Source organism: Tamandua tetradactyla, chromosome 5 (genome assembly GCF_023851605.1).
Source record: "Tamandua tetradactyla isolate mTamTet1 chromosome 5, mTamTet1.pri, whole genome shotgun sequence".
NCBI lineage: Eukaryota > Metazoa > Chordata > Mammalia > Pilosa > Myrmecophagidae > Tamandua > Tamandua tetradactyla.
The window spans coordinates 4,067,131-4,094,379 of record NC_135331.1 but is presented as its reverse complement, the minus strand read 5'-3'; the positions used below and the strand labels follow the sequence as shown (position 1 = coordinate 4,094,379).

General features: G+C 44.8%; 1 protein-coding gene and 1 long non-coding RNA gene across 12 annotated transcripts in view; one reads left to right on the top strand and one right to left on the bottom strand.

The window, feature by feature from the left end:
• Positions 1 to 303: 303 nt before the first annotated feature.
• LOC143683485 (uncharacterized) lies at positions 304 to 27,249 on the bottom strand. 9 transcript variants are annotated; one of them, XR_013175452.1, is made up of 6 exons: positions 25,963 to 26,380; positions 24,580 to 25,671; positions 22,196 to 22,305; positions 20,000 to 20,185; positions 19,613 to 19,813; positions 15,579 to 18,948 (listed from the first exon to the last, which is right to left on the bottom strand). It is a non-coding gene; the product is annotated as an uncharacterized LOC143683485 (long non-coding RNA). The 9 variants fall into 9 exon arrangements; XR_013175451.1 differs by adding an exon at positions 26,981 to 27,249 and having other exon boundaries at positions 15,580 to 18,948; positions 19,613 to 20,185; positions 25,963 to 26,039; XR_013175450.1 differs by adding an exon at positions 26,571 to 26,688 and having other exon boundaries at positions 15,580 to 18,948; positions 19,613 to 20,185; positions 25,963 to 26,039.
• GLT1D1 (glycosyltransferase 1 domain containing 1) overlaps positions 26,621 to 27,249 on the top strand; it is an 83,289-nt gene continuing 82,660 nt past the window's right edge. For all 3 annotated transcript variants that reach the window (XR_013175448.1, XM_077159551.1, XM_077159550.1), the window contains exon 1: positions 26,621 to 26,709. Coding sequence is in view for 2 of the 3 variants with exons in the window: in XM_077159551.1 (XP_077015666.1) it covers positions 26,624 to 26,709 (86 nt within the window). In the remaining variant the exon portion in view is untranslated. The remainder of the gene's footprint in view (positions 26,710 to 27,249) is intronic.

Genomic DNA, 27,249 nt, shown 5'->3' with positions numbered 1-27,249 from the left:
TTTCTCAAGCTCCGCACTGTTGACGTTTGGGGTCTGGTCCGTGTGTGTTGCAGGGCACTGGCCAGTGCGTTCGAAGCACCCCCGGCCTCCCTCCTACAAGATGCTCCACCCCGATCCCAGTTGCGGCCACCAGAAATGTCCCGGGACGCTGCCAGATGCCCCCCGGGGAGCAGACTCGCCCGGCGAGGACCCTGACCCCAAGGTCCAGGCTTTTCAGGCCATCGCGGAGACACTGTCCCCAAACCACCCGTCATCTCGCTGGCTGGCGCTCAGCTCAAACACTGCCACTTTATTCCCTCGCATTACCCAATTTTATTTATTCCATAACACCCATTGCATTTTTTCTCTTTATTCCGTCGTTCAGGCTCTCCGCTGGCAGGTATGTGTTCCCCAGGAGTGTAAAGAACACGGAGGTGGGTTCTTCACCATATTCCCGGAGTCTCGGACTGTAGCTGGCATGTGGAAAAATGTAGTTTAAGAGTGTCACCCAATAACATTACAGAAACTTACAATCTCCAGATGGATCTCTGGACCAGATAAGTCCTGAAACCTAGAGAACCAGCCTCTCCAGAACATCAGCTATTTCCATCTCCCTACCCCATGTTATCCACAGCCCCTTCCAACATGAAAAATTCTGAATGGTCATAACCCAAACTACCCCAAAGAGAGGTATGGAAAGATCACAGGTGATGGTGGAGTTACACAGAGAAGATAGGATTTAACAAATGAATAAGAATGCTGAATCATTAAATTGATATCTCCTTTAGTCTCCAGTATTTTAGTTCAGCTAGAAGTAAAAACCTAAAATTGTGAAACTGTCACCCATGTCAAAGTCTAAAATATGTTCTACAATTAATTGTGCTGCTGTGCTTTGAAATGTATTGCTTTTTTGTATATATGTTATCTATCAAAAAAAGGCAATTGTGATAAAAAAAATACTTATTCCTTCTAGCTTCCTATATTCTGGAGCAGCTAGAAGGAAAAATCTGAGCGGATGGTATTGAGATCTGTCTTGTAACCACTTGTTGAAGAGTGCTCTCAAAATTACTGCTTTTTTCTGTCTTTGGTATGTAAATATGTTATACTATAGAATAAAAAAAAGTTTTTTTAAAAAAAGTGTCACCCCAAAATGACCCCCAGCATGACTTCAGAAATTGGCATCTGCAGCTGCAATGATTTAAGGAGTCTGAGAGAACAACATCATTTCCCTTTTATTTTCTCCATCCTCACCTCCTGCTAAGACCCTGATGAAGCCATTACCTAAAGAACTGGGCTTCCCCACTGGTAATCTGGATAAGTAATCCTGCCAATAAGGCTTGAAATAGCATTATTATCTAGTTTTTGTATTATTTTAAGTGCCTGACATATGGATTAATGCCTTCCACAGTGCCAGCACACAGCAGGCAATAGTTTTAATAAAAAATTAATGTGAGAATAATTGAATGCCAGAACAGGGATCTCCCCCACCCCATCCTTCAATGCTAATGATTTTTTCAGTTCTCAGCTAAGCGCCACTTCCCAGATCCTCCCAGACTAGAGCAGATTTCCCCTTTCACACGTCTTTAATGCTCCCTATACTTTTTTCACACCACTCATTATAATTTATAATTATTTTGTGAAACTATTTGCTTAACCTTGGTCTTCCCCAACAAGTATGAAACCTAGCAGTGTTTGGAAATTGTTTTGTTTGCCACCACTATACCCTCAAAATCTAGCACAGAAGGTGCAAATAGTATATATCTGTGGAATTAACTAAATGAATGAATGAACATCTGTTGAAAAGTGTTCTAAGAAGAACATCTTACGTTCACCCTTCTCTTTTATTGTTTATTATTATTATTATTATTTGGAGATTCCCTGTGATGTTTTAGGGCATTTATTAGTATCCTGGTTTCACCAATGACAACGCACACTCCTCAATATTCTGACCAGGGACACATATCTAGGAAGAGACAGGACTCAGACTTCAATAAATGGGTTGTAATGAATTAACTGCTTCCACACTGCAGCTGGTAGATGAGACCGAACCTTTGACTTTATGTTCTTAGACTAACAGAACTGACTCACTCCAGCAAAGGCCAGAATAAAATTAACACTAAACATGGAACGAAAGCAAAGCCATTAGATTTGGATCATCTGCGATGACTTCATGTCAAAACACTGCCCAATACGGATGGGCCATTTTGGTTCACAAACGAGCCCAATTTGATCATTTCACTTGTAAAGTATGAATAATGCTCAGTGAAAAAATAAGCAGGAGGGTGCATGGGTGGTTCCGTGGTAGAATGCTTGCCTTCCATGTGGGAGACCCGGGTTTGATTCCTGGACCAGGCACCCCCACCCCCACGACCCCCCAAAAAAGCAAGGAGTTCAGAATGTGTACCAGGAATACTGGCAGCACTTGGTCTCAAAAAGGCTGTATGTGGCAGATTCTGATATCTTGAGATTGCAAAAAAAAAGAAAAAGTCCAGCATGCAGAAATATTTTACTTTGGTTGTAGTACTTTAAGAAAGTGAGGCAAGACCCCATATTATATGGTTCCATTTATATGAAATGTCCAGAATAGGCAAATCTGTAGGGACAGATAAGCAGATTCACAATTGGGGTTGGGGGAGTGGAGGGAAGGAAGGTCACTGCTTCCATTTTTGGTACAATGCAAATGTTCTAAAATTGATTGCGGTCAACCCTTTCCAACATGAAAAAGTTAGAATGGGTATAGTCCAAATACCACTTTCTCTCCACATGGAATGAAAGATCAAAGGTGACGGAGTTATACAGAGAAGGTCGGGTTTAACAAACGAGTATGAGTGCTGAATCATTATACTGACACTTCTTTTAGCCTCCAGTACCTTTGAGCAGCTAGAAATAAAAGCCTAAAATTACGGAATTGTAAACCCATACCAAACTCTGAAATCTGTTCTACAACTAATTATTTTGTGATACACTTTGAAAATTTATTGCTTTTATGTATATAAGTTATTTAAAATAAAGAGGAGGAGAATAACAAAGATAGATAGGATTTAACAAATGAGTATGACTGCTGATCATTATACTGATATTTCTGTTGGTCTCCAGTGTCTTGGAGCAGCTAGAAGAACAAAGAAAAATCATGGACCTTTAACCCATACCAAACTTTAAAATCTGTCCTATGATTACTTGTGAAAATGTGCTGGGAAATTTATTGCTTTTTTATATATATATTTCACAATTAAAAAAATAGCATTAAGAAAACATACTCTTTAGGAGAGGGTATGAAAGAACTTGTGTTCACTTAATTTAACAAGAGGAAGTATTAAGAAGCTTTACATTTTCTAGCCTAATGGGAAAAATATATCAAGTTGATATAAACTTAAAAAAATATTGATTGTGGTGATGATGGCACAACTCTGTAAATATACTAAAAACTATTGCTTTGTAGAATTTTATGTGGGTGAGCTGTATGGTATATGAATTAAATCGCAATAAAACTCTTACCAAAAAAAAAAAAAAAGAGAGAAAAAGAGCTAACTTAAAATTTGGAATGCCCTGCTGCTCTCGAAAAAATCTGGAAGCTTTGGCCACACTGGAGCCTGTACACTAGTGCCTATCTCCATAATCACACGGAACTGCAGAACTGTCAGCAAACAAAATGGTTGTTATTTTTAATTTCCTAAGTTCTGGGCCAGTTTGTTTCACAACTCCACATCACAGAAACATACCTGCCTTCCCCAAGGCCACCACCTACAGCCTCTGTCTTCAGATGGGGCACACACGTTCCAGCTGACCTCAGTGCTCCCTCAGCACTTCTGTCCGCTTTTTCTTCTAATAGAGAAATTATTCTCTATGCCTCTGCAGTCCGATACATTAGCCACTAATCACCTGTGAGTATTTAAAATTAAATTAGCTAAAATTAAATGAAATGAGCAATTCAGAGCCTCGGCTGCACTAGGCACATTTCAAGGGCTTGATAGTGGCATGTGGCTAGTGACTGCCCCAGCAGGCAGTGCAGCACAGAACACTTTCCATCACGGCAGAAGGTTCTGTCCAAGAAATCTGCTCTGCATTAACACGTAATGGGCATGATGGGTTACTCATCCCACGCATGCTGCCTCCTCTTCCAGATAGCATCCTGATGTCCTGAGGTGTCTGTTCTCCACCTGTCCTGCCCCAGCTGCTCAGGGGACTCAGGAGAAACTGGCTTCATCCTGTCCCTGCCTCTGACTAGCCCAAACGGTGCTATTCCCTCCTCACTGCAGTTGGCTCGGGGACCCAGGCTCCAGCCCACAGCATGTGGCGGTCCCTGGCTACCTGTGGTCAGAGGCCCAGAAGTGGACAAGCTTCATTGCTTTCCGCCTCTGTTCCAGTGGGGGTTCCTCACTTGGCTTCTCCAGGCCTGACTTTCATCTCTTGGCTTCCCTTGGCTCTCTCCAGGTTCTGGCTTGCTTAACATCTCATGGCGACGACTGCTGGGCTCCAAGCATCTCCAGATATCTGTGTCTCTGTTCTCCAAGTGTCGGCTTCTATGTGAGCTCCACTCTGAGCTCACTCCAAAATGTTTCCCCTTTTAAAAGACACCAGTGAACTATTTAAGACCCACTAGGAATGGGCGGAATCACATCTCCAGCTAATTGGTAGGCACACCCACCATTGGGTAAATCGTATCTCCATGGAGATAGTCTAATCAAGAGTTTGTGCCTTACAGTTTTGGATCAGGATGAAAAGAAAAGGCTGCCACTACAGAATTGGGGCAGGGTTGAAACATGGCTTTTCTGGGGTACATAATAGATTCAAACCGGCACAAATGGTTCACTCGGAAACACAGGCCCTCCCTTCCTCCCCACCAAGGCCCCTGGCTGGGCCCACTCAGGACAGAGCTGGGAGGAGGCCCCTGGGATGCAGGAGCTCCAAAGCCACTGGAGACCGACACCATTTCAGGGCCGTCAGCTTTCTCGGACTTTTCTCAGGATGTTCCTGCTTCGGGTTTCACAACGGCCTTGGCCTCCCCTGCCTGAGACGGTTTCAGCTTCCTCAAAACTTGGGTTTCCATGTGGCCTGTCTGCCGCAGCTGTGCACCCCTCACCCATGCCACCAGCAGATGGCTGTGGCCCACTCCCCCCTCTGCCATCAGGGTGGACCGTCAGAGAAGGTGTAGAGAAGATTCATCTCTGTCCTTAAGACATTATACTAGTCACAGGCCATAGCACAGACCTTTTGACCTTCCTTGGGGAAGAACGTTTGTCATAAATTTTATTCATTTCAGTGAGTCTCTCTTGCAACAGTTCTTGCCGGCTGCAAATAAATCTAGGCAGAAGCAGAACATGCAAGAAATGAAATAAGTAAAAACAGAGTCAGCCAATGAGCTGGAGTCAGGCCTCAGAAGCCACGCTCAACTGCTTTTAGTGTGAACTAATTCAGCTCGCAGGGTGACTTGCATTTTATTTTTACAGAGGATGCAGGTGCATGGTCAAGGAGACGGGTTTATTTTTTGACTTTTTGTAAATAAATCTATGAGTTTTTCATTAGACCCTTGTTACTCAAGTAGCAAACCCAGTCTATGCCACCGTACTTTTCTTCCTGTGTTTTTAAAAAACCTACAAGCCATCTGTAAAAGAAAGACATCCACCAACAGGAGGGATGGTGGAAGGAGATGTGCGAGTGCGGGTGAAAGAAAATCAACTTTGGCTTCCTCATGTTTGAGGAAGGGCAAGATGTTAACACCCGTGTGAGCGCCTAACCACGCCAACCTAACCACCTTTTACAATTCTCTGTAAATATCTTAATCCACGTTTTAACTGTAAAGTAGACAATCACAAGTAATAAATATACTTGTCTTTTAGATGAAGCCTTACTGGATAGATCAGTGGGGACAGTAAAAAGGAAGAAGCATTCTTTATGTGAAAAGGGCATTTCCAATCCACAGGAAAAGGGGAGGTTAGCCAAAAGACTTGGAACAAGTCACTAAACGTGGGGAAAATGGACTTTACATTTTCTACCAACATAAATTCCAGATGGTTTAAATGTTAAAATAGAGAAAACAACATCATAAAAGCTTAAGGGGAAAACATTGACAATTACAAAATTTTAAGAAGGGAAATAGCTTTCTGAGTTTAACACTAAAGGCTCTCTCTCTCTCTCTCTTTTTTATTGTGCCAACATGCACAATGCATAAAATTTCCCATTTTAACCATTTTCAAGGATACAATTCAGTGGTGGTAATTATGTACAAAATGTTGTATTACCATCACCACCCTCCATTCCCCAAACTTTCCTAGCCCCCCAAACAATAAAACACTAACTCACTACTCCCCACCCCACTCCTGGCAGCTGGTAAGCGCTATTCTCATTTCTGACTATGAATGTACTTATTCTATTTCGTCTCGCTTATCTCACTCAACATGAGGCCTTCCAGGTTCATCCATGCTGCAGCACGGATCAGAATTCCATTCCTTTTCAAGGCTGAATAATATTCCGTCATAGGTAAACATCATATTTTGTTTATCCATTCATCTGTGGATGGGCACATGGGTTGCTTCCACCTACAGTAAAGGTTCTCAACTGGGCTACATATGGACTTAAAATTTATATTAAAAATGCACTTGCATGGACAACTGATCTTTGATAAGGCAGTCAAGCCAACTCACCTGGGACAGAACAGTCTCTTCAATAAATGGTGCCTAGAGAACTGGATATCCATATGCAAAAGAATGAAAGAGGATCCATATCTCACACCCTATAAAAAATCAATTCAAAATGGATCAAAGATCTAAACATTAGATCTAAGACCATAAAACTTTTAGAAGAAAATGTTGGGAAATATCTTATAAATCTTATAATAGGAGGTGGTTTCATAGACCTTATACCCAAAACACAAGCATTGAAGAAAGAAAGAAAGAAATGGGAACTCCTCAAAACTAAACACTTTTGTGCATCAAAGAACTTCGTCAAGAAAGGAAAAAGACAGCCTACACAATGGGAGACAATATTTGGAAACGACATATCAGATAAAGGTCTAGTATCCAGAATATATAAAGAGATTGTTCAACTCAACAACAAAAAGTCAGACAACCCAATAACAAAATGGGCAAAAGACTTGGACAGACACTTCTCTGAAGAGGAAATACAAATGGCTAAAAGGCACATGAAAAGATGCTCAACTTCCCTGGCTATTAGGGAAATGCAAATCAAACCACAATGAGACATCATCTCACACCCACCAGAATGGACATTAACAATAAAACAGAAACGACAAGTGCTGTAGAGGATGTGGCGAAAGAGGCACACTTATCCACTGTTGGTGGGAACGTAAAATGGTACAACCGCTGTGGAAGGCAGTTTGGAGGGTCCTCAGGAGGCTATGTATAGAATTGCCATATGACCCGGCAATACCATTGCTAGGTATCTACTCAGAGGAAAACATGAGGGCAAAGACACAAACAGACATTTGCACACCAATGTTTATAGCAGCATGATTTACAATTGCCAAGAGACGGAAACAGCCCGGATGTCTATCAACAGACAAGTGGCTAAACAAGCTGTGGTATATACATATGATGGAATATTACACACCTGTAAGACAAAATAAAGTTATGAAGTATGTAACAACGTGGGTGGACCTTGAGGACATTATGCTGAGTAAGATTAGCCAGAAACAAAATGGCAAATACTATATGGTCTCACTAATGTGAACTGACATTAGTGAATGAACTTGGAGAATTTCAGTTGGTAACAGAGATCATCAGGAGATAGAAACAGGGTAGATATTGGGTAATTGGAGCTGAAGGGATACATATGGTACAACAGGACTGATTGTAAAAAAATCAGAAATGGATAGCACAATACTACCTAAGTGTAAGACAAGAATGTTAGTACACTGAATCAAGCTGAATGTGAGAATGATAGAGGGAGGAGGGCTGGGGGAACAAATGAAATCAGAAGGAAAGATAGACAATAAAGACTGAGATGGTAAAATCTAGAAATGCCTGCATGTACAATGACTTAAAAATGTTTTTGCATGAGGAAGAACAAAGGAATGTCAATACTGCAGGGTGTTGAAAACAGATGGTAATTAATATTTTAAAACTTTAACTTATGTGTGAGACTAAAGCAACAAATGTTTATTTGGTACAAAACTTATAATTTAACTAGTGCATCTCCTAATATAACTTATGTGGACAGCTTAATTGAACACCATAAGTACACAGAACCGTGAACAGGGCACGAGATTTTGTAGGTTTGTCCAGAGTGATGCCCCAATAAATCCCAGATTGATTTGAACAGTGAATAAAAATGTACTCACAAAGTCCCCTTGGGGGAATGGTGAGAAAGGAGGAAAATTCAACTTGCCCAAGTGAAGAATCCTTGATATTCTCACATTTGGGGACAATCAAAACAAATAGGCTGAGCCCCCAATCTTGGGGTTTGTTCATATGAAACTTAACCCTGCAAAGGATAGACTAAGCCTACTTAAAATTAGGCCTAAGGGTCACCCCCAGAAAACCTTTTCTGTTGCTCAGATGTGGCCTCTCTCTCAGTCAACATGACAAACAAACTCATGGCCCTCCCCCTCTCTATGAGGGACATGACTTCCATGGGTGTGGACCTTCCTGGCAACGTGGGATAGAAATCCTAGAATGAGCTGGGACTCAACATCAAGGGATTGAGAAAATCTTCTTGACCAAAAGGGGGAAGAGTGAAATGAGACAACATAAAGTGTCCATGGCTGAGAGATTCCAGACAGAGTCGAGAGGCTATCCTGGAGGTTATTCTAATGCATTAAATAGATATCACCTGTTTAGTTAAGGTATAACAGAGAGGCTGGAGGGAAGTGCCTGAAAATGTAGAGCTGTGTTCCAGTAGCCATGTGTATTAGTTAGGGTTCTCTAGAGAAACAGAATCAACAGAGAACACTCGCAAATATAAAATTTATAAAAGTGTCTCATGTGACCACGGGAACAGAGTCCAAAATCCGCAGGGCAGGCTGTGAAGCCAACAATTCCCATGGAGAGTCTGGGCGAGCTCCACAGGAAAGGCTTGCCGGCCGAAGCAGGAAGAGAGCCCGTCTCTTCTGAATCCTCCTTAAAAGACTTCCAGTGATTAGACTGAGCATCACTCATTGCAGAAGACACTCCCCTTGGCTGATTACAAAAGGAATCAGCTGTGGATGCAGCCGACATGATCATGATTTAATTCTATAAAATGTCCTCATCACAGCAGACAGGCCAGCACTTGCCCAACCAGAAAAACAGGTACCACCACTTGGCCAAGTTGACACATGAAGCTGACCATGACAGTCCACCCCTTGTGAACTTGGCAGCTATATATATCACCTTAAACCATACCTAATTTCTAAATAAAAAACAATAAAACACACATTTTTTTCTTTCACCTTACAATACTTACTGTCCTGCATATAGCTGGAAATACAGTAACTCTCTCCAGAATAGGGTGCAAGTCCTTGGGTAATATTCATTCTTAAACTTGATATCTTACAACTTAAATAGTATAACATGAACAAAACAGCATCACAGTCCTCGTTTCTGTAACTGATCACGTGGTCGAAGTTCATATTTATCACTACCTTCTTCCACTACCCATTCCATGTTCTCATTACCCTCAGCAAGCACTTCAGCTGGCTGTGGTTCTTTGCCTGGTGGGGTGACCCAAAACTTCATTCCTGGAATTTCAGACCCATGGGTAGTCCTGCCTGGATTGGATTGTTGCAGTTTTCCATTGATTTTAATCACCAGGCATGGTAGTTCTAAAAGACGCCCTAGGAGATCACCTATATTCCAAGAAAACTCTTCTTTACCTCCATTGTACAGTTGCAGTCCTATTTCTCCCTGAAAGTCAGGGTCAATCACCCCAGACAATAATGCAATCCCCTGCTTGGGTTGTTGATCCAGGGGCATGAGTAGCCTAAAGTGACCAGGTGGCAGTATTAGACTCCAGTTCAATGGAATCATTGTTGTTTCTCCTGGTGGAAGCAATCCACTTTTTGGAACTAAAACCTGTAGACCAGCAGAGCTCAAGGTCTCAGGGACAGGAAGCAAAAATTTTCTTAGTGGATCACTAGGGATAACAGTGAGTGGTGCCACTCCCATTTCCACCCCTTGGTTCCTGGACCCATGGATCCTGGCTATGGGAGAAACAGCACCATACAACGGACGCTGATTCAGAGCATACACAGCTTCCTGGAGAACATCACCCCAGCCTTTCAAGGTATTGCCACCTAGTTGGCACCGTAACTGAGTTTTCAAAAGGCCATTCCACCGTTCTATCAATCCAGCTGCTTCTGGATGATGGGGAACATGGTAAGACCAGAGAATTCCATGAGCATGTGCCCATTCCTGCACTTCATTTGCTGTGAAGTGTGTTCCTTGATCAGAAGCAATGCTTTATGGAATACCATGACAATGGATAAGGCATTCTATAAGCACACGGATGGTAGTTTTGGCAGAAGCATTGCATGCAGGGAAAGCAAACCCATATCCAGAGTACGTATCTATTCCAGTTAGAACAAATTGCTGCCCCTTCCATGAAGGGAGTGGTCCAATGTAATCAACCTGCCACCATGTAGCTGGCTGGTCACCTCAGGGAATGGAGCCATATCAGGGGCTGAGTGTGGGTCTCTGCTGCTGGCAGATTGGGCACTCAGCAGTGGCTGTAGCCAGGTCAGCCTTGGTAAGTGGAAGTCCATGTTGCTGAGCCCATGCATAACCTCCATCCCTACCACCATGACCACTTTGTTCATGAGCCCATTGGGCAATGACAGGAGTTGCTGGGGAAAGAGGCTGACTGGTATCCATAGAATGGGTCATCTTATCCATCTGATTCTTAAAACCTTCCTCTGCTGAAGTCACCCTCTGGTGGGCATTCACATGGGACACATGTTTTTAGCCCACTCAGAAAGGTCTATCCACTCACTTCTTCCCCAGACCTCTTTGTCACCAATTTTCCAATTATGGTCTTTCCAAGTCCCTGACCATCCAGCCAAACCCTTAGCAACTGCCCATGAGTCAGTATACAAACGCACCTCTGGCCAGTTTTCCTTCCAAACAAAATGAACAACCAGGTGCACTGCTCGAAGTTCTGCCCACTGGGAGGATTTCCCCTCACCACTGTCCTTCAAGGACACCCCAGAAAGGGGTTGTAATGCTGCAGCTGTCCACTTTTGGATGGTACCTGTATATTGTGCTGAACCATCTGTAAACCAGGCCTGAGTTTTTTCTTCCTCAGTCAATTCACTGTAAGGAACTTCCCAAGAGGCCATAGCTCTGGTCTGGGAAAGAGAAGGTAATGTGGCAGGGGTGGAGACATGGGCATTTGGGCCACTTCTTCAGTAACTTACTTGTGCCTTCAGGACCTGCTCTGGCCCTATCTCGTATATACCATTTCCATTTTACAATAGATGCTGTGCATGCCCAAATTTATGGGTTGGTGGGTGAGACAACACCCATCTCATGATAAGCAATTCAGGTCTCATGGTAACTTGGTGGCCCATGGTTAAGCATTCAGTCTCTACTAAGGCCCAGTAGCAGGCCAAAAGCTGTTTCTCAAAAGGAGAGTAGTTATCTGCAGCAGATGGTAAGGCTTTGCTCCAAAATCCTAAGGGTCTGCGTTGTGATTCTCCTATAGGGGCCTGCCAAAGGCTCCAGACAGCATCTCTATTTGCCACTGACACTTCCAGCACCATTGGATCTGCTAGATCTTATGGCCCAAGTGGCAGAGCAGCTTGTACAGCAGCCTGGACCTGTCGCAGAGCCTCCTCTTGTTCAGGTCCCCACTCAAATTTAGCAGCTTTTCTGGTCACTCGATAAATGGGCCAGAGTAGCACACCCAAATGAGGAATATGTTGTTGCCAAAATCCAAAGAGATCAACTAGGCATTGTGCCTCTTTTTTGGTTGTAGGAGGGGCCAGATGCAGCAACTTATCCTTTACCTTAGAAGGGATATCTCGACATCCCCACACCACTGGACACCTAGAAATTTCACTGAGGTGGAAGGCCCCTGTATTTTTGTTGGATTTATCTCCCATCCTCTGACATGCAAATGCCTTACCAATAAGTCTAGAGTAGTTGCTACTTCTTGCTCACTAGGTCCAATCAACGATATCATCAATATAATGGACCAGTGTGATGTCTTGTGGGAGGGAGAAACAATCAAGGTCCCTGAGGACAAGATTATGACATAGGGCTGGAGAGTTGATATACCCCGGAGGTAGGACAGTAAAAGTATATTGCTGACCTTGCCAGCTGAAAACAAACTGTTTCTGGTGGTCCTTACTAATAGCTATTGAAATAAAGCATTTGCAAGATCAATAGCTGCATACCAGGTACCAGGTGTATCATTGCTCAAACAATGATATCACATCTGGAACAGCAGCTGCAATTGGAGTTACCATCTGGTTGAGCTTATGATAATACACCGTCATCCTCCAAGACCCATCTGTCTTCTGCACAGGCCAAATAGGAGAGTTGAATGGAGATGTGGTGGAAATCACCACCCTGCATCTTTCAAGTCCTTAACAGTGGCAGTAATCCCTGCAATCCCTCCAGGAATCCGGTATTGCTTCTGATTTACTATTTTGCTTGGTAGGGGCAGTTCTAGTGGCTTCCACTTGGCCTTTCCCACCATAATAGCCCTCACTGCACGAGTTAGAGAGCCAATGTGGGGATTCTGCCAGTTGCTCAGTATGTCCATACCAATTATACATTCTGGAACTGGGGAAATAACTACAGAATGGGTCCAGGGGCCCACCGAATCTACTGTGAGATGCACCAGAGCTAAAACTCCATTGATCACCTGGCCTCCATAAGCCCCCACTCTGACTGGTGGACCAGGGTGACGTGTTGGGTCCCCTGGAATTAATGTCACTTCTGAACCAGTGTTTAATAATCCCTGAAATATCTGATCATTTCCTTTTCCCCAATGCACAGTTACCCTGGTAAAAGGCCATCGGTCTCCTTGGGGAAGGCTTGGAGGAAGATTAACAGTATAAATTTGTGGCAGCATAACAGGTTTCTCCCCCATAGGGACCTGGCCTCCCCTTCATTCAAGGGGTTCTGGGTCTGTAAATTGTCTTAAGTCTGGAAATTGATTAAAGAGCCATGACTCTGTGTTTTTGTAATTCAGGTTAGACTTCTGTCACTTGACCTAGAACTCTTTTGTTTATACAGCTCCAACAAGAATTTAGTAGACTGTTCTTCTGTTGTATTTCTAGGCACCCCATGATTTACTAGCCAATGCCACAAATCTCTGCGTGTCATATAATTTTGACTCCTGCTTTGAGTTTGTTGTCTATTATAATAGCCACATCTACTCTGTCTTTGGCGATTAAGTGCTGCCACCTGGCTTCTGCCAACTCCGGATCCTGTCATTCCTATTGTGTTTAAGGATTCCAGCTCAGTGACAGCAGTTCCTACAGTAATATCTGACCTACAGAGAAGTGCAACCACAGAGCTCTTCAGGGATGATGGCACTAGTCTCACAAAATTACTTCTCACTGTGCTAGTAAAAGGTGCATCCTCCGGACATTCCTGGGATGTAAGAGCAGGCTTTGCATGATAAATCCACTCTAACATTCCAATCTCTCTAAGCCTCTGGATCCCCTCATCTACATTATACCAGGGCAGTTCTGGCATTTCAACCTCAGGTTATGTTGGCCACCTTTTGATCCATGTTTCAACCAACCACCCAAACAAGCTGTTAACACCTTTTCTAACCCCCCGAGCTATGACATTGAAAGCAGAATCTCTGCCTAGTGGGCCCATATCAATAAATTCAGCCTGATCCAGCCTTATATTCCTCCCACCATTATCCCACACCCTTAAAATCCATTGCCACACATATTTTCCTGATTTCTGTCTATATAAACTGGAAAACTCACACAGTTCTTTTGGAGTATAACGTACCTCCTCATGTGTGATACTTTGTACCTCACCTTTAGGGGCCTGTTGGGACTTTAGTCTAGTTATAGGTCTGGAAGAAATGAGGGGTGGTGGGGGTGGGTCATGAAAAGAATTAGAAATATCTTCCAAGCCATTTGCTTCAGGGCCTTCATTTGCAGTTTCATTTGATGAAACAGGATTAATTACTCTAGGACTAATCCCTTCAGGAGGAGGTTGAGTGGCCAACTCCTCAAGGCAGGCTGGAGGTGGGGCAGTTATGTCCTCAGGGCAAACTATTACAAGGTTATCTAGAGAAGACTCAGCATGACCTAGGGTTTCAACCTCACCCCCAACATGATTAACGATCCATGTCACCATCCCATTTTTCAGGGTCCCACTCCTTTCCAATCAATGCCCTCACTTTAACGGCAGACACCATGCAACATTGAGATTTCAGTTTACATTGTAAAGTTGCTACTCTAGCAATAAGATTCTGAGTCTGATTTTCAGAGATCTCAGTCTACAGCTACAGGAAATAAGATTTTTCTTCAGGATACTCATGGAAACATCTACATCTGTCAGATGGCACTTAAGCTTCTCATTTGAAGACTTAAGCCCATCCCTTTCACTCCTTAATGTAGCCAGTGTATCTAACAACAACCAGCCAACATCTCTATACCTCTTATTTCCACAAAACTCTGTAAAGGTGTCAAAAACATTATCCCCCAGAGCCTGGCTTTGTACAAGTGAAGCATTAGGAGAACCAAATGGTGATATTTTGACTATCTCTTTTGACAACTCGCTCCACGGACTGGGAGTGTCATTCTGATTATGGGAATCAGAGTTCTTAGTGCCTTTAAGTCTAGTCAGTGTAGAAAACCATTCATAAAAACCCATTTTTAAGGTTCTGTTTCTTAAGAACCACTCCTGGTACCAAGATGTATTAGTTAGGGTTCTTTAGAGAAACAGAATCAACAGGGAACACTCGCAAATATAAAATTTATGAAAGTATTTCTCGTGACCAGGGGAATGCAGAGTCCAAAATCTGCAGGACAGGCTGTGAAGCCGACAATTCCCATGGAGGGTCTGGATGAACTCCACAGGAGAGGCTCCCCAGCCAAAGCAGGAAGAGAGCCTGTCTCTTCTGAACCCTCCTTAAAAGGCCTCCAGTGATTAGACTGAGCATCACTCATTGCAGAAGACACTCCCCTTGGCTGATTACAAATGCAATCAGCTGTAGATGCAGCGGACGTGATCATGATTTAATTCTATGAAATGTCCTCATAGCAAAAGACAGGCCAGCACTTGCCCAACCAGACAAACAGGTACCACCACTTAGCCAAGTTGACACATGAAGTTGACCATGACACCATGTTTCTTGAAGATGACTGTATGTGACTGTGTGCTTGTGAAAACCTTGTGTCTGATGCTCCTTTTATGTACCTTATCGACACATGAGTAAAACATATGGATTAAAAATAAATAAATAATGGGGGAACAAATGTTAAAATATATTTAGTAGATTGAAATGCTAGTGATCAATGAAAGGGAGGAGTAAGGGGTATGGTATATATGAATTTTTTCCCGTTTTATTTTTATGTCTTTTTCTGAATTGTTGCCAATGTTCTGAGAAATGATCATGACAATGAATACATAACTATGTGATAATATTGTGAGTTATTGATTATATAACAAGAATGGAATGATCATATATAAGAATGTTTGTGTTTGTATGTTGGTATGTTTCATAAATTAAAACAAAACACACTTGCTGCCTGCTATGGCCAGTGGTTCACAGGAGGGCATCAACTGTGCCACGGTATCATCAGGGTAGGTAGCTGGGTGGGAGAGAAAGTGATAAGGGAATTCCATAGTGGGTGACGTCATGTTTGCCAGTCTTTGACATTATAGACCAATGAAAATCATCTAAAATTGAGAGTGCTGTTGATCGTACAACCAAACTGGAAGATACTGTAAAACATGGTTTATTTGGGGCATTATCCACGATGCCCAATAGATGGAGGGAGCTGAAGCGAGAAGCAGAATGGCAAACGGTGATACATTTATAAGATGGAATATGGTGTGGCAACAAAAAGGAAGGATGTTGAGGGGCACACAACAAACTGAATAAACCTTGGGGACAATGCGTTGTGCACGAGAAACCAGAAACGAAAGAACAAATAGGCTAAGCTCCCTCAAAAAGTACCTATTAAAAAATGAGAGCCTGGGTTGTGGGCCCTTCTAGGAGCCACACTTGGTCTGAAGTTGTGGGTGTATTTCTGGATTCAGAGACACTGACCTCTGTGTGTATCAGCTGGTATTTCCCTGGGACTTTGATTAACTCTGTGATACTTAAGACCCAGAAATGGAGAGCTGCAGCCCTGAAAGTTAGCCTAACTCTATGCAATAACAGTTAAAGTAACTGAGAAAGAGATCAGGCCTCAGTGAGAGTTTAAAATGAAGCCAATCCGGCTGGGTCTAAGGTAAATTAGAATGCAGGGTAAAAGATGATGGTGCATGTACTCTAGACCTTCGGCTGCTGTAGGAGACCAAAGGCAGAGAGGTTTATTATGTCTAGAACCTAAATTTTCTGTAACACCTCATCTAAATCAACCTCTCTGGGTAACTCATTTAAGCAACCCTAATTCCTAGAGTCCGGAACAGGAAGGAGGCCTTGTAATTCTCTTTGGCTTGGTGTAGTGTCAGGATACATCTCAGGCTCTGACGGCCATAACAAAAAGTATTGGTAGAGTCCCTTGAGGATCTGAAGGGAATATATATATAGTTTAATATATATTTGGCAATATTAAAGTCTCCCATCCGGGAAACCCTGGGTACCCTCCCAACCCCTGGGGACTTACGGGAAAATAGACCAAGCCCTGGATTTTGAGTCTTGCCCTTGGGGAACTTATTTCTGTAGTGGAGAAGGTAAGACTACCAATAACAATGCCTAAGAGTTGCTTCCAGGAAACCTCTTCATTGCTCAGATATGACCTCTCTCTCCAAGCCCAACTCTGCAGGGAAATTCATTACCCTCTCCCTATGCGGGACATGACATTCAGGGGTGAAAGTCTCCCTGACAATGTGGGCCGTGACTCCTGGGGGTGAGTGTGGTCCTGGCACTGTGGGACCGACAATACCTTCCTGACCAAAAGGGGTAAAAGAAGTGTAATAAAACAAGGCATCAGTGGCCAAGAGAGGTCAGATGGAGTCAGGAGGCTGCTCTGCAGGTTCTCTTATGCCAGCTTCAGTTAGTGCTGATTGCCACGGTTTGCTAAACCCCAACCACCATCACTCCTGTTGACTGGTACAAACACCTGGGGCTCAAACTGACTCAATAAAGGTTTCAGGCAGTAGGTCTGCCTTCCTGGAACATATAATTCTCACAAGGTTCCTAGGTCAAATAGATCTTGAAGCCCAGAGGGACCAGCCTCTCCAGGATTGTTAGCTGATTGCCTCCCCTGTCCTTCACTGTGGACACCCCTTCTCAACATGAAAAAGTCAGAATGGGCATTGCCCAAAGATCCCTACAGATTGGTAGAGGAATCAAAGGAGAAGGAAGAGGTATAACAGAGAAAATAGGATTTAACAAACAAATATGGTTGCTAAATCACTATATTAATATTCCTTCTAGCCCCCAGTGTTTTGGAGCAAGGAAAAATCTGAGATGATGGTAAGGCAGCCCATGACAGATTTTGGAATCTATCCTGTAACAACTTGTTGAAGAGGGCTTTGAAAACTATTGATGTTTTCTTTCTTTGCTTTGTACATATGTTATATTACACAATAAAAAATGTTTAAAAAATAAGACTGCAAAAATAATAATAAGGCTGCAGTTAACAGTAAATACATTTGGGGGGAAGCTGCAATAAACGACAATGTGAATGTCCTTATTTTATAGTTATTATGAATCTTAGGGAAAGATCAATTATCCAATAAATCAAGTTGGCAAAGTGAATGGCCAGGCCTTGTAGAGAACAGCTGCCACAGTCCTGATCAGCATCCGTTCCCCTCCTGGGAGAGCACCCGATCTTCCTTGGTAAGTCAAAGCTCCCTGTGGACCCTCTACTCCAGACCTAGTCTGAGGGCTATGTGAGCTAAACCTACTGGTCTACCTATTCCATCTATTGAGCTAAAGTGACTGGTTCAGAGAAAGGCCCTGGTCCAATCCGGCCCAATCAGAGCTCATCCCAGGAATTTTCTGGAGTGACCAGGAAAGAGGCCATTCCTCTTTCTGCTGGACTTGGAACCGTAAAGATACAAGCCTGGAGTTGCCAGGGGCCAGCCTGTGAAACCCAAGAATTAAGGAAGCCGTAAGAATGCAGAGAAGAAAAGAGAAAGACCTTATTCCAAGAAGACACGATTTATGCCTTGGTTTTGATGCTAATTAAAGGTGGCTTTTTTTCCTGGAAATTCCAACTATAAGCCCATAAATTCTCTTTTTAATTAAACAACTGAGAATGAGTTTTCTCTATTTTACAATTGTAAAAACCCCAGCAAATGGAAGCAACACATACACATGCCCGCATGCATGGTGAAAAGAAAAAAAAAAATACAAATGCCCTTCAGGAAGTAGAAAGTCAAATTCTACCAATGATTTTGAAATGCAAAAAGGAAGGGCATGTTTTGTCACTTGAATTGAACTCCAACCAGCGTTGGCAATGTTTTAGGAAATGAGCACATACACAAATTGTCGATGAAAAGGCAAACTGGAGGGCAATTAGTCATTTATATCAAAACTGTATTCACAGATGCCTAGATTCGAAGTCTAGAATATCGGTTACCAGGGGATGGGCAGAGGTAGGGAGTTAAGGCTTAAAATGTACAGAGTTTCTACTGGGCGTGATGGAAAAGTTCCAGTAATGGGTGCTAGTGATTGTTACACAACATTATGCATGCAATCAACAGCACTGAACATGGTTAAAAGAGGACATTTTTTTTTAACTGTGAAATATAACACAAATGCAGAAAAGTGATACATTTTGAAGTACAGTTTAAAAGGAAGTTAGAGGGTGGATCACAGTGGCTCAGCAGGCAGAGTTCTTGCCTGCCCTGCTGGTGACCTGGGTTTGATTCCTGGTGCCTGCCCATGCAAAAAAAAAAAAAAAGGAAGTTATAGAGCAACATTTCAAAGTATGGTATGGGTACAGTTTTACAATGTTAGGTATTTCTTTTTAGTTGTTTAATACACCAGAGATTAACAAGAAATATCAGTATAGTGATTCAGCAGTCACAATCATTTGTTAACTCCTATCGTCTTATATATATGTTACTAGAATACACATTGTTAAAAGAATCCATGGAACTGAACAACACAGTAAACTCTAAGTGAAACCAGGGGCTACAGCTAATAGTAGGATTATAATAAGTGACTTCATCAATTGTCACAAATGTATCACACCATGCCAAGGTTTTACTAGCAGGGCAGCATATGAGAACCTTTTATTTTATGCATGTTTGTTCCGTAAACCCACAATTTCTCTAATAAATAAAAGAACATATCCACCTGTATTGGAATGTGCTATTCCACTTCTATAAGAATTAAAAAAAATTAAGGATGTGTGCAGGGATTTAGCTATAAAGGTGCCCACTGCAATGCTGATTATGATAGAAAAGAATGGGAGCAGCCAGGTGCTGGAGGAAGAGGGAGTAATTAAAAATGACTGCGCATCCCCTGCAGTGCCCTGTGGCCACTCCTACAACGCTGCCATGAAGTGGGAATGTATTCACCATTTAGCACCTCTCACCGTTCCACTGCTGTAACAAAGTCCCACGCTCTCAGTGGCTTCACATAGCACCCATTCATTAGCTCACAGTTGTGTAGATCAGAAGTCCAGGTGGGCTGGGTGGACTTCTGCTCAGGTCCCAGAGTCCGAAATCGAGGTGGGAGCCATGCAGCACGCCCTCCTGAGCTCGGGTCCTCATGCCGGTGTGGCAGAATCCAGTTTCTGGCGGAGGTGGGACAGAGGTGCCCGTGGGTTTTCTCTTTGTGTCTGGCGACCGGCTGGGGGCAGCTCTCAGCTCCCAGGACCCGCCCGCCTTCCTCACCACAAGCTCTCCGCTACTTCAGAGTCTGCAATAGAGAGCCCCTCACCCTTGACCCTCCCAGGAAGAGGGGCCCTTTAAAGACTCACCTGATTAGGTCAGACCATCATCCTCCCACATGCCCTCCTTATTCTTAAAGTCAGTCAGCCTTGGCACCTTAAATACATCAGCAAATGCCCTTCAAGCAGCACCTGGATAGGCATTTGGATAACTGGGAGAAGGGGTGTGTCCACTACCGGCAGAGAATCTTGGAGGCCAGGTGCAAATTTCACCTCCTACAATTATTAAGTAACAAAAGAGATTATTTAAAAAGTATGTGTAGTGCGACTTTGTAACAATAATGACAAACAGAAACTAAAACAGAACAAAAAAATTAACAGGAAACTGTATCCACATAACAGAGCGCCACTGCCTGCGATGCCTGGGCAGGTGACAGACCTTCCTTGGGTCTCAGGTCCTGCATATATAAAACAGGATGACAGCACTTTCTACCCCATAAGACAGGGGTTGGAGGTAACTGAAGAACCCATGCCAAGCACTTGGTGGGCACCCAATAAACATGGCTGGAACCAATAGTCACATATTTGATTATATTGATACATAAGTCTGCAACATTTTGAAGTCAAAACATTAATGGTTATCTCAAGGCAGTGAGATACCTTGTGGCATTTAAATCTGTTGTTCTTATCTGTATTTGTCAAACATGTTTTGCTCATGCAATAAAAATGAACATTTTAGAAGAAGTCTGAGCCTTTGCTGACAACAAGTTGATACTCAAAGCCATTCAGATGTCACTCGGCCTCCCCTTAGTGCATAGGGTCTGAGCTCTGTCCCCAGTTTAGGCTGGGCCTCCAGCATACCTGCCTCCCGCATACCTGCATACCTGCCTTCTGCATACCTGCCTCCTGCATACCCGCCTCCTGCATACCTGCATACCTGCCTTCTGCATACCTGCCTCCTGCATACCCGCCTCCTGCATACCTGCATACCTGCCTTCTGCATACCTGCCTCCTGCATACCCGCCTCCTGCATACTTGCATACCTGCCTCCTGCATACCTGCCTCCTGCATACTCGCCTCCCGCATACCTGCCTCCTAAGATACCTGAGAGCTGCACAAGGGCTGCTGTACTTCCGGTCTCACCTGGCACTGCCAGGCCTCTTTCCGCCCAACAGTTAAAAATTGGGGGTGCAGGATGATCAGAACAGCTCAACGGAAAACACTCACTTCTGGGGGGAGCCCGTCATGAGCCAACACCTGCAGGAACTACTCACTTTCACAACAGCTTCAACCCCTGCCCCCAAGAGGAAACCTAACCAGGGCACACAGTTCCATATGGATCTTTTTTAAGGAGGATTTTTCTTCTTTTTCTCTGTCACACACCCAGCATTCCGAGTTTGCAGTGCTGTGGGGCGGAACACTGTCTCTAAGTTGGGACATCCTGATAGAAAGTAAGACGCACAATGCTTCACTTATTAGTGTCATACAGGAAAAACAGTCGTGTTGACTTTTGTCAGAGAGCCATTTCCGAAGCCACCACGCCAACAGTGCCCGTCCCTGAATATGCTGTCTCTGTTACACAGCGTAGATAATAAACTTCCGATTTCCCTGGTGCTAGAAACTAGAGAAATGGTCTGCGCAAACACTACAATCCAAGAAAAAAAATAACAGATTTACTTTACATCTGTTTTAAGACCTTATGTTGGAAGCATCTGGAATAATGTAGAAATAATTACCCCCAGTAATTATTTCTACAGTATTCCATAATAACATATTCATCTACATACCCATTTATAGTATCTTCTGGGGAAGATCTTAAAATACGTCATCAAAATGAGCTAATTAACTATGAGATTGTTTATAGCTGTTCTCATTTTACAAACGGGTAAACCGAACCATTGAGTGGGTACAGGAACATTCCCCAAAAGATATGTCAGAATCTGTTAAACTATGGAACAGGTGTGTTTGGGGAAAATTAAGTATAAGTGTATTTCAGCCTAGCAAATTGTAGTGTACCACGCATGGACGTCCATTAAAAAAAAATCCGGACTGCATTCTCGTAGGAATGAAATCTCACACACGTGCACATTTCATAAGAGTTGATGAATCCACCCAACATGCACTGCCTTCCGTGCACGTGACACTGTCCCAGGAAGTTAGACACGAGTGAGTGTGCCTTCGGGGAGGTGATGATGCAGGGGAAGGGAGAATCAGTGCAGAGAGAGGGGCAGAGAGCCACGGGGGGCACAGAGGAGCAGTCGTCTTGAAATGGGCGTGATGGTGTACCTCCAGGAGACGAGTTCACGCCCTGGTCCCTGGAACCTGTCGTTACGCTGCTAGGACACATGCTGCGTAATGGGTTGGCTGAAAGAACAGGAGTTTGTCCTCTCGCTGTCCTGGAGGATAAAAGTCCATGGTCTTGGCAGGGCCAGCCCTCTCTCGGGGCCCACGGTCACCTCCCCCCTCCCCGCCCCACCCCCCATGCCCACTCCTCTGGCTTCTGCTGAACAGCTGTGCCTGACTTTCCCTGCCAAGCTTTATGAACCACTGTTCTAGTTTGCTAGCTGCCAGAATGCAATATACCAGAAACAGGATGGCTTTTAAAAAGGGGAATTTAATGAGTTGGTAGTTTACAATTCTAAGGCTGAGAAAATGTCCCAATTAAAACAAGTCTATAGAAATGTCCAATCAGAGGCATCCAGGGAAAGATACCTTGGTTCAAGAAGGCCGATGAAGTTCAGGGTTTCTCTCTCAAGTGAGAAGGCACATGGTGAACACAGTCAGGGTTCCTCTCTCATCTGGAAGGGCACATGGTGAACATGGCGTCATCTGCTAGCTTCTTCTCCTGGCTTCCTGTTTCATGAAGCTCCCCGGGGAGGCGTTTTCCTTCTTCATTTCCAAAGGTCACTGGCTGATGGACTCTGCTTCTCATGGCTATGTCGTTCTGCTCTGCTCTCTCTGAATCGCTTATTCTCCAAAATGTCTCCTCTTTTACAGGACTCCAGAAACTAATCAAGACCCACCCAAACGGGTGGAGACATGTCGTCACCTAATCCAGTTTAACAACCGCTCTCGATTACATCACACCCCCAGGGAGATGATCTGATTACAGTTTCAAACATACAGTATTGAATAGGGATTACTCTGCCTTTATGAAATGGGATTTAGATGAAAACATGGCTTTACTAGGAGACACACATCCTTTCACACCAGCACACCCACCCGACTCAGTGTGGCCTCCTCTTAGCGCTCTCGGAAGACCTATTCACACGTGAGTCTACCCCTCGGGTAACAGGATCTTCAAAGGTCCTGGTTCCACAGGGGCTCAGGGCCCCAGGGACTGGGCTAGGATTCAACTTGCTGTTTGCAGGGGAGCATGGTCCCATCCCCGTGGCTGGCCTTCCTTGGAAAAGGAGTTTTTGCAGGTGAAGTTAAGGATCTTGAGATAAGAGCCTCCTAGATTATGCGGATGGCCCTGTCCCCAGGGTCAGGTGTCCTGACAAGAGGCAGAGCCTGGAGGCTGCGGCCTGGGCCCAGGAACGTGGGCAGCCACGAGCAGTGGGACAAGCAGCTCAGGGGTGCCCCCTTGAGCCTGCAGAGGGAGGGACTGCACCCCCGCTGACACCCCCATTCCAGTCTTCCAGCCTCCAGATCAGTGAGATACATTTCTGCTGCTCTGAGCCATCGGGGTTGAGCAGGAAACTAAGCTTTAAGCCTTCGGCTAAGGAAAGAAGTTTGCTATCTTACAATGATACACGCGAATTTTAAAGACAGTGTATGTGACACAGGTGACCAGCGTTTCAAATTAATTAACCTTGGGACGTTGATTCCCTCCCACCCCACCTGCCTTTAAAGCCTCAGAGGGAAAGTGGCAGGAGGGAAAAGGTAAAATGGGGTCACTGCTACTAGTGTGAGTGTGCTGGCTTGAAAGGATTACATGCCCTAGAAAAGCCATGTTTTAATCCTGATCCAATCTTGGAGGAGCAGCCCTTTCTTTTAAGCACTATTCAGTAATGTAGGCCGGCATCATTTGATTAGATTATCTCCATGGAAATGTGGCTCACCCAATTGTGGGTATTAATTGTTGATGAGAGGGAGATGTGACTCCACCCATTCCAGCTGGGCCCTGATGAATTTACTAGAATCCTTCAAAAGAGAAAGCACTTTGGAGAGAGACAGAGCCACCGGACCAGAGAGCCATGAGAACCACGAGAGCCCATGCAGCCAGAGACAGATGAAGAAGGAAAACACCCCTCGTGGCAGCTTCATGAAACAAGAAGCCTGGAGAGGAAGCTAGCGGACGTCACCATGTTCGCCATGTGCCCTTCCACTTGAGAGACAGACCCTGAACTTCATCAGCCTTCTTGAACCAAAGTACCTTTCCCTGTATGCCTTAAATTGGACTTTCCTATAGTCTTGCTTTAACTTGGACATTTTTCACAGCCTTAGAACTATAAAGTTGCAACTTATTAAATTCCCCCTTTTAAAGGCTGTTCCATTTCCAGTATATTACGTTCTGGCAGCTAGCAAACTAGAATATGTGAGTTTTCCAGCCTTACTACAGTAGGACAGCTGACCTTCCCATTTGTTAGGAAGCAAAAGGCAGTACTGAGAGCCCAGACCAGAGTGGGGGTTATTCTATTTTTATAGAATTATCAGAATTACCCTACCCATCTCACTCTCCAAAAGGACTTGGGCTCTTTCCCCATTCTTCCTTGCATTCCAGCTTCCCTACCACCAGGCAAGCAGGTCCAATCATTGCTTGAAGACAATCTGGAAATATGAATATTCTACCAAACAGCTTAAAGTACTTTCAAAGAAAATGCTGTAGGCCCACAGGAGAGGAGGCAAGTTGCACAGGCCGGGCACACTTGTTTTGTGGGGCAATTTCAGAGATAGAGTGCTGAGTGCATTTCTCACAAGTTTGGTGCACATTGAAAAGAGCAGATAAAGAGCTGGGAATGTTGGACAGTGGAGAAAATAAGGGCAGCACTCATCCCTGATCTTCCCCTATTTGCCGGGATTGTGGAATAGCACAGGCTGCATGAAAAAGGATACTACAGGTTACGGTTTCCACCAAAGCAATTTTGGTCTGGGTCTTGAAAAGAACGGATTGTGAGCAGAATTATCGAACTAGCAGCCCCTATGGGCTAAATATTGGTCCTCAGGTATGTTTTGCTAAGGTCAGACAGTGTTTTTAAAATTCGAACGAATATTTTAAAATTGGGAGTTTCCACATGGAAATTGGAAATTCTGACAGCTCTTGAACAATGGGAGATCTGGCAATATTGAGCCCTCATTCCCACAACTGACCAGAGCTAAGCAGCAGCTGCTCCCTACAGATGGAACCTGAGCTGTCCAGCTTACCACGGGGGCTGAAGCCCACTTCAATTTCTTCATGACCCTGTTTGAATTTTTTTTTTTTATTTAAGAAAAATGGATGTTTCTCTCTTATATAAAACAAGTTAATATATAATATTACATAATGACATACATACAAAATGAGTGACTCCGTCATCAGGGACCTAGGCTTCTCTCCTATTTCTGGTCTCAAGTCCACCTCTAAGTGCTGCACAGCTGCTGGAGCCCACCCATCACTTCCACATTCCAGGCAGCAGGAAGGAAAGACAAAAATGGTCTATTTCTTCTTAAGGAGTCTTCCAGGAAATTCATGAGTCCTTGCTCCCTTATTTTCTTGACCACATGACTACACCTTGCATCTGAGGAAGCTGAGCAGTACGGCTCTCTGAACAAAATGGTTACTGAAGAAAAATGGGAGAATAGACTCGAAGTAAGTCATTTTAGCTATAGTTATCTACCAAATTAATAGACTATAGGAGAAAAACTATGGGATCTCTTAATTGGTGCCATAAGGACAAAATCCAACACTCATGTATGAAGACAGAAAAGAAATAGACAATGTAGGAGGGAAAGAATGAGAGAGGGAAGGAATGGAGGAATAAGGGAAGGAAGGCCTAAAAATACAGGAGTAGAAGGCTCCAGAAAGGATTTCAGAGGATCTGGTTTCTTGAGTCCTTTGAGGTCAAAATTACCTGCCTCTGATTCTTTCTTGCTTATCTCCTCTCCACCTTAAAGGTGTTCACTCGAAGGTCTTTTGGAAATTTGGGGGCTAGAAGGAAATTTGTGTTCAGAATGATTAAGAAATGCTAATATTTCCTGACAAGGCCAGGAACATTTAGTACCCTGCCCAAAGAAAAACTGTTCAGCCCAGACTGCCAATACCGCTGAATTTTGATTAAAGTAACTCAAATGGGCAACCAGCAACCCCGAGGTGGGTGTGGGGAGAGGCCCGGGAGGTGCAGACTCCTTACCTGGAGCAAAAGTTACATAACAGGTGCTCCCGTCAGGGTTAGGGTTAGGCTGCTCCCCAAATCCCGCCACCCCGACACGTGGGGGCTGACCCGGGGCACGCAGGGCTGCTGCAGCGCCGCCCCCGCGACCCGCCTTGCGATCCCCCGCGGCCTCCCTGGGCCTCGTGCCGCCCCACCCCCCCCGCCCCCGCCCCTAGTCCCCTCCCCGCCGCCCCGGAACCCGCAAGGGCGGCGCCGCCTCGGGGAGCGGCGGCCGGGGCAAGACCCATCCCCTCCCCTCTCCACCCCACCCCACCCCGCCCCCCGTCCCCATCCCACCCCAGCCCCACCCAGGCCGCCGACCGCCCCGCGTCGCCTCCTCCTGGCCCGGCGGGCGCCGCGGATGCCCGGGCGCGGCGGCATGCGGCTGCTCTTCCTGGCGGCGCTGCGGCGACACACGGGCAACGCCGTCACGGCCCAGCGCGTCCGGTAGGTGCGGGGGCGGGGGCTCCCGAGCATCCCCGCGGCCCGAGCCCCCCGAGCGCAAACGGCAGGGCGCGCCGGCGCGGGGCCCCCCCGAGCGCGCTGCTGCTGCTGCTGCTGCGCGCGGGCGCGGCGCGGGGGCTGCAAAGGCAGGGGGAGGTCCCGCCGGGCTGTCCGCGCCCTCGCTGGGGTGGGGGCGAGCGCCCAGGGCGGGGGTGCGGCGGGCGGGGGCGGGGCTGGAGCCCGCTCTGTGGGGTCGGCCCCGCAGGTCCCGCACCTGGCGCTCTGGAGCCTCTATCCCCGTCTTCCTGGGCCTGCTATCTTAACACTTGGTTTTTTTTTTTTTTCTGGAATACCGTAATCTTCAGAATCGTCTTGTCACCTTCTTGTGTTCGCTTTCTTTCTGCCTTCTCCCTCGGGGCAGGGAGCTCGGGTTCCCTCACCTTGCCCAGGGCCGCGGGCACGGAGATCGGTGCCTGGCCGGAACAGAAGCGCAGGATTTTAAAAGCATTTTTTTTTTCTTTTTTAAGCAAACTCACTTGCTTC